Raw genomic sequence first — 7989 nt, 5'->3', positions numbered from 1 at the left:
CAATACTAAAACAATTAGACCCTTCGCCCTCAAGGGCCACGAGTCAATAGCCCATTCGGCTTCGCCTGATGGGCTATTGACCCGTAGCCCTTGCGGGCTACGGGTCTAATTGTTAAATAGTCCTCGAGTAGCGAAATTGGCACAATCGAGCGTAACGCTTTCTTTCGTCTTATACCCAAATAAATACTTCTTCAACTTGCATTTGCTAACTTCATTATTGCCGTTTCTGTCCGACTAGTTGGGTGATACTAAAACAATTAGGCCCCTCGCCTTTAAGTCGGGCCACGGGTCTAATTGTTAATAACGGCCACCCGAAAGTAGCGGCCCCTTTTGCCTGCTAAATCCGAAAGTAACAGGGGCCGTTACTTTCGTAATTCTACGGTATGTAAGAAAGCCACCTATTGTAGCTAACGTCCTACATGAAAGTAATGTAAGATATATTAATAAATTGTAAATAATGTTAGTATTGTAAGTTTTGTAAGTATTGTTAAATAGTAAGTTATGTTAGTACTGTCAGTAAAGTAGGTAATTTTGTAGTAATGTTATTGTTGCAATTAAAAAAAACGATAAAAAATAAAAAATGACATACTGAGGGACTAACTAAAATATTAGTCGAAGATTCTGGCCCATCAAGTCTTGTGTCTTCAGACTACCTTTTTCTCAGGCCCCACCGGTTAAGAGGGAACGAGAATGGAGCCTGGAGATAGCTTGAAACGTGGAGAGCTTGCGAGACACAAGAACTGCGCCCGTGAAGTAAAAGAGGCATGTTTCGCAGTGTTACTTGGCAAGATCCCTTGAACGGGTCGCAATACAAGGTTAATGAGTCTACAATTGGCTGTGGATATGCCGATGGTGTATGCCACTCATTTTATAGTCACTAGAAAATATTTATTTATCTTGACCTCTTCAGAGCGATATCGCCGAAGTTAAAATGCTTCTTGTCAATCGGTGAGCCCTGTACTACGAGCAGAATTTTACCCCTGTTCCTCCAGTTCTGTGCTACGAATAACATTAAAGAAGAAAGATTGACGGAATACGGTCGTTGTAAGCGAGATAGCTTCCGTGCCTTTCCTGTGAAATGGCAAAAATTATTCTAATTTCTCTTTTCCCTGAGGTCCAGTTTGAAGCTAATTAAGTGTGCACTACATAATAAAGAAGGATGTGTTTTTATTGCTTCTTAGATATTTGAAAAATTCCGGTCGGTGCGAAAGAAAAGATTCTTTAAGCCTATATCAGAAATGATCTATTTAAAATGAACCTTATAGATGTCAAAGAAAGTGTTTTGGATATTGCTTCAGAAATGCCGGAAACGTCTCGAAAACCAACTTTCCGGCCTTCGTCTCTGAACTACAAATGCATTCCTAAGGTTTGAGACAAATCTCGGCAGGCGAAGGAACCATATCATCTCAGTCTTTTCATATTTATCTTAAGACGGTGTTTCCGGAAATCAACGTCATAAAAGTGCATTTTGCTGAAATAATCGTTCTCATCAGTCAAATCAAAAGAAAATACGCAGAGTCTAATATAATTAAGTATAAAAGTGAAAATATTTGTACTTTTGACAGCCCTAATGACAATACAGTGCTAAAGAGGGCCTTGGCTAGTTACGAATCACTTCAGCATTGAAAAGTTTCGACCGTCTTGTCTCGGAATCTAACAACATTTGAAGAGGTAGATGGAAAGATTCTTTACTGAGATAACTTCCTCACTTTATTTATTTGTTCAGTTAGATTAACGGGAGTGAACATACCAATCTTTGCGGTTAATTCTATTTGCTAACTGGTCACTCACACTTTATATGCTACACTTAAAGGGCTTCTCTACAATTATACAAACTTATCAAAACCCGATTTGAAATGGTTTACTTAATACTTGACAGAGGGCGAGAAAGAGTGAAGTTAAAACTCGCTGGTTAACTGAGGTACACAAATACTATTAGAGCTTGAAAGGGTATGGTCAATGACTCTCTGGCCTCGATAAGAATTGGCGAAATAATTATTCTTGGGACGTTAAAATTTGAAATGAAATAGTTCAAACTGTTAAAGTAACGTTCGCGGCAACGTCATGTTTGTATCAAGTTTAATCTCTTGGAAACGTGTCGGTTTTACTGGGGTACGATATACAGTCACATATAAATCAATATTAAGATTTTAACTTGTGTCTAGCTAGGTCTCACCCGATGAAATTATTTGCCGATTTACCGCAGTAGAAGTTTTCATAACGAATACAATGATCAAAATTGAAAGATACAGGGACAAACTAGCAGCCTTCAATTGACTGACACCACAGGCAACGTTCAAAGCAATTGGCCCAGCTTTTTCGAACGCATCACAAGTTAGTCTCAATATCTGTCAGTTGGTGTAAAAACCAAGGATCAGACACATGCAGACAGGGTCGCTTGATCAACTTAAATTAAATTTTTGAAACCAATCAAGTCAAACTTCGGGTGTAGTTATCTTCCGGTTTCAGCGTAACTGCGCTTGATTAAGTAAGTAATTCAGTCGTTGTTTATTTCGGAATAATAATTAAAGCTAACGTTTAAATCTTCCGCTGGCCATTATAATTTAAGACTTTTATAAATTAGTACTTTGAACCTAACTCTTTGTCAAAATAAGACGCTAGTTCATAAATGCATATCACTCATTTTTGGAGAGGCGCCAGATGGCGAGTAGCCTGAAATGTCAGGCGTCCCCCACGCTAAGCCAAATCATCAGGCTGGCCGGAGGGGGGGGGGGGGGGGAACGGAGGTGGGGAAGTGACTGACTGACATTTCAGGCTACGGATCGTGTCCTTGATTGAACATTTATAAGTTGTAAGATCAGCTAGTTGCACACTTATTCTAGAAAAGGAAATTTCGATTGATCTGAAATAATGTGTTTTATGTTTAATAAGATGACTTCTAAAATTTATGCGTGGCCAACGGAAAGAAATTAAAGCGATCTTACCAGCAAAAGGCTGAGTCTGGGGTTTAGCTGAAGCCTAGGAACAAGCCTGGTAATAAGCCTAAGCCATTATATACTCGTCCCCAGCGCGACCCGTCCCTCGAGCTCTCAGCCAGCAGGACCTTGGTGGAAAAATAAGTGACGGGTGACTAAAATTCCGGCTTTATGCATCGCATACTTTAGTTGTATTTTATTAATTTTATTTCATTTATACATTTTGCTCATTTATAAGAACCTTTGTGAACAATACTAGCTTTATTATCATAAGAGCTTTTGTTTCTGGTCGAGTTACTACAAAAATATCAACTCTGAATAAACAAAGAGCATGGCACGGATAACTGTGTCCAAAATATTTGAATCCGACTTGTAAAACACTAGGGTGACGCGGGCTTTAAAAAATCAAAAATTTTACAATGTTTGAGCTTATAAACCCCCAAGGTGTGGGAATGCAATTGAACGTTTCTATACTTGTTTAAATCTCATAAATAACAATAGAGCAGATTAAACTCCCGCTCCGTTTTTTGAAGCACTGAATTTAAAATTTTCCGTAAACCACACACCTCACTCCAGCGAGTGCGTTTGAAATACTGAGATTTTGCAGTCTTTGAAAGCCAATATCTCCTTCAGTGAAAATTGATTTCACCAGCCAGTAGAGATTATATTTGAGTCAACCATCTACCTTAATTTCTTCTATGTAAAGTCTTATACTGACAAGGCAAGAATAAACAATGATGTCATCAGCGGTTACCCCAAGAGAACTGGGCTTTTAGAATGACAAAACGAAGATCCTTTTGCTTGAACATAGTTAATAGAAGGCTGGTTTGGCCAGCCGAAATATAGTACACCTTCAAAAAATCATCCTACGTTGTGTCGGTTTTTGCTTTTGTATTCTTCATTTAATAGAGGGGAATGGTTATGAAACCCGACAAAGTTCTTTGTTGTATGTTTTTGTTCGCTTTTTTGGCCTTGACAGTGCACAAAACACAATAATTGTTTACCCCGTACTGAGGAACTAACCAATAAAAACGCGTTGGTTACGTAATTCATGCATAGTATATGAGCGCAAAATAAAAGATTGAGCACTGTCGTGGACCTTCCAACATAAATCTTAGCATCTTTCTTTGCTCCTTTGATGTTTACCGGGCTTCATAACCAGTCCCCTCTATTAACTGTGGCTTGACAGCCTGCCATTTTATCACATTTCTCCGCCCGTGTAGTCCGCTAAACAACGCGGGTAAACTTGTGTAGTAAGTAGAGAGTGGGCTAAACGCTTAACTGACGTCATCTCTTATCCCTTAAAAAGGTAATGCTTACCTTTAGTTTTTATTACAAAACTACTCGAAAGTAATGAACTCAGTTTGATTTTAGCTAGAATCTCAGTCACTGGACATTCAATTGCTGGCTCAAACCTAACCACAGTTCTTCTTATATCTCTCTACAGGATGTTGACATCTAAAGTTTTTCTCTTGCGAAATCACTCGCGCCAAGAAACCTCCTCTGTCTTATGCTGGATCACGCAAAAACGGTCTCTTGTTTCAAAGCCTCAAGTTGCTGAAAAGCATTCCTATTTTACGCCCCTTCCTCACGAAGACCTAGCACTTCAATTTAAACATCGCCTCGCTGGAAGAAAATATTTGCCAGGTTCCAAAGGAGAAAGTTTCCCAGAATTTCTGGCGCCCGCTCGAAAAGGCTTCCCATACGCCTTGCGGGCCGATCCCGTCAGTCACGTGAGCGTAGAGAAATGGGGCCAACTTTGCCGTGAACAGCTGGACAGAGCTATTCCAGAATACAACGCGGTCCTTTTTCGCAATCTTCCCTTGTTTGAAGCCGGGGATTTTGCAAAGTTCACATCGAGTCTTGGCTACAAACCAACGAGTTACGAAGGCGGAACAGGAAACAGATATCTGGCGGAAGGAGAAACCGAGGTGTATTTATCCACCAGTGACCCCCCGGATTTCAATATCGAGTTACATAATGAGATGGCATGTTCACCTGTTTATCCCAAGAAGGTAACGTTTCTAAGATTTAAGTTTTACTAATAGACATGTACGTACTTTTGCTATTAACTCATGGAACACGCAGATTCAAAAAAATGCCCAACTTTTTGCAAACGTTCATCTTATTCAGCTATATTCGCTCTCAGTTAACGTGCGCGTGAAAGTTAGATACATACCTTTTTTTTTCAAACTGGCCACTTTAACACGTGAGCATGTTTGCCTTTTTTTTCTCGCTTACAGATTGTGTTCTTTTGCCTCACTGAGCCAAATGAAGAATGGGGTGGGGTAACTCCGCTGGTCAGAAATTGTGAAGTATTCGCTCAACTTGATCCCGAGGTTTTAAAGAAACTTGAGGAAAAGAAGATCCGCTACACACGATATTTACCTGACGGAAAACACAAACCTTATGCATCATGGCAGCAGTCGTTCATGACTAAAGACCCAAAGGTATAATGCAATATGGCTACAGTTTTAACCTGCCAACACACCCTGTACATGTTTTCCCGCGTTTTTGGTTCCTGTTTGGCCAAAAGAATTCGGGGAGCTTAGAGTAGACAAAAATCGCGGCGTGGGGTCTCAATATAGCTAAAGCCGCACTATGAAACAGCTTGAGTGTGGCTTCAAGAGTTTTTAATCTGTATTGTGAATGGCTGATGAAAGCACTCCCGAACAAATTGATGTGTTGTTTACCGATCTTACGAATGTCAATGGCGTAGCTTAGGAGAGATTTCTGCTTGGGTGGAGAGGGCCAGGAGAGGAGAGGAGACGGGGAAAGGATCCCTGTTAGGTCCAAGGAGTCGAACTCTTTCGCCTACCTTTCCTATTAGTATTCGGAGCAAAAAGGGCCCACGGCATTCGGTATGGTGCCCCTTTAAATTATGTTTGTTTTGAGGGTTTTTTGGGGGTGGGATAGTATTTCGGATGGAGGGTTCGGGGTTGGGGCCTAACATCCCTTACTTTGTTTACGTCTACTTCAAAATGGGAGCATCAGGGAGCTATGCCACGATATATCGAACCAATGTTTGTTTGTTTATCATCTTGTAGAAAGTGGAGGAGTTTTTACAACGAGAAAAGTTCAACTATGAATGGGAGAAGGACACCGGAAATCTTTACTACTGGTACACACTTCCGCCATTGGCTACTCATCCAATCACAGGCCGCAAAATTTGGTTCACGCAACCAAACGTGCATCACAACACATATTACAAGGAATCACCCATGTTTGATGACGTCACGATTCCTGACCACATGTACCCAACTCACACAACTTACGGCGACGGAAGTGAAATCGACCCGGAAGTCATTGAGCACATCCGGGCAACAGGATGGAGGAATGCGGTTGGATTTCCTTGGCGGAAAAGAGATGTCTTGGTGTTGGACAACTTAGCTGTCCAGCATGGCCGACTGAGTTTTAAAGGAGACAGGCAAATTTTGGCCTACTTGACAGCCGAATAAGTTTAGTGTTGAACTGCGCGCACGAGTTGTACGTAGTCACGGTATATATAATCTATTTCCTCCCCATAATTTGCCGCCATTCTCTATTTTCCAATTGCCCATAATTCACTTTGTTTGCCCCCCTCTTGGGAGGTGTGCATATTCCCAAGAGCATTTCACAACAATAGTTTATGCAAAATTTGGGGGGCAAACAGTGTGAATTATGGGCAATAGACCATTTTACAGTTGTCTGCTCAGTGATCTGGCCTTTGTATGGCAGCGAGGCTAGAGTTGACCTTGTTTTGATACAGACCTCACTGCTTTTGTCATGTAAGTGCACCTAGTTAGCATCAGAACAACTTGTTTTACACAACAAAAGCAGTGAGGTCTGTATCAAAACAAGGTCAACTCTAGCCTCGCTGCCATACAAAGGCCAGGTCACTGAGCAGACAACTGTAAAATGGCCTATTGGAAAATAGAGAATACTTGGAATCTCCTTGGCAAAAAAGCCCCTTTGTGTATGCTGCCAAGAAACCTTTTACCGAAGAGACTATAAGACCTAGGTACGCTGGAGATTCGAGATTAGTTCTTGGTCATTCGGGATATCTCCGATAATCCAGTTAAGCTTGCAGCTACTGCTATGCCTGGCATGTAACATGTGTTCCTACGGCACTTTCATTGCACCACGCTTTTTCCTTAGTTTGCGCTTTAGTTTGTAAAACTTATTTTTAAGTCGCAATTTTTTCTTGGCAGGGTCTCTTGTCGGATCCGTTTGGCGAGTCGCAGTGGTTTAGTTGAAGAAATGTTCTGTTGTTTTGAAGAGTTGTTACAAATGATATCATTAGCATTTTTACGTAGCACGACATCACTGAACACTTGAAATTGTAACGAGGCTGTTGTATGTCCACATGTACACAGCAGTAGGTCGATCTGTCACCATATTTTAACTATGAATATCAATTTATACGACGGCAATAAAGCTACTTTCTTGAACTCATTTGATTGGTGGCAGAAGGAATAAGTCTGTCCGCGTCTTCAAACATGAAAGTGGTGTTGAAATTACGAGTTTTTCTAAGTATCAAACACGAACTCAGGCTAAGCTGGACTGCCTGAGAGAACATAATGTAACATTTGGTATTTTTTTAATAAATCAAGACACGTCTTTTTATTATCATGTTTTGAAGCAACCTTCAAATACTCCAGAGACTGAATCTACTGTCTTCTCTAGCTTGGAATTAAGTTAAGGCCACCCCAGAGAAGTCCTTTTCTTGGACTTCAGATGTTTAAAGCCCTACCAAAATTTCCGAACATAGCTTCGCGCTATTTATTTAATTATTCAAAAGGCGTAGAAAATTCGGAAAAATACCAGGACAACCGATCGCGCACCGAGAATAAGAATAAGGCCACGAGTGGTTTCCGACGATTTCTCGGTTCCAGATCTCGCACCAGATGGCTGCGTGTTCAAAATTGAAAATAGCCGCCTCATAACAAAACAAGCTTCAACAACAGGTAAGATTTTTTTAATCGGTCCTCTAATTTGATACGAAGTCTGTTAGCTTGTGTTTCTGCATGGTTTCTCTTGTTTAGCTTACGACCGGTAGAACATTACACCCTAT

The 7989-nt window shown here is 40.7% G+C and overlaps 1 protein-coding gene across 2 annotated transcripts; it reads left to right on the top strand.

Moving 5' to 3' along the window:
• The first annotated feature begins 1592 nt into the window (after nt 1-1592).
• LOC145463100 (dapdiamide synthesis protein DdaC-like) lies at nt 1593-6708 on the top strand. 2 transcript variants are annotated; one of them, XM_081446813.1, is made up of 4 exons: nt 1593-1671; nt 4384-4951; nt 5180-5386; nt 5984-6708. In XM_081446813.1, the coding sequence occupies exons 2-4, from the start codon at nt 4385-4387 to the stop codon at nt 6392-6394; spliced, it is 1185 nt and encodes a 394-aa protein (XP_081302939.1). In that variant the 5' UTR covers nt 1593-1671; nt 4384; the 3' UTR covers nt 6395-6708. The 2 variants fall into 2 exon arrangements, with proteins under 2 accessions (XP_081302939.1, XP_081302937.1); XM_081446811.1 differs by lacking the exon at nt 1593-1671 and having other exon boundaries at nt 3832-4951.
• The last annotated feature ends 1281 nt before the right edge of the window (nt 6709-7989 follow it).

This window comes from Orbicella franksi, chromosome 12 (assembly GCF_964199315.1).
Source record: "Orbicella franksi chromosome 12, jaOrbFran1.1, whole genome shotgun sequence".
NCBI classification, from domain to species: Eukaryota; Metazoa; Cnidaria; class Anthozoa; order Scleractinia; family Merulinidae; genus Orbicella; species Orbicella franksi.
The sequence above is the reverse complement of the archived record's forward strand: the minus strand, read 5'-3'. Positions and strand labels throughout refer to the sequence as shown.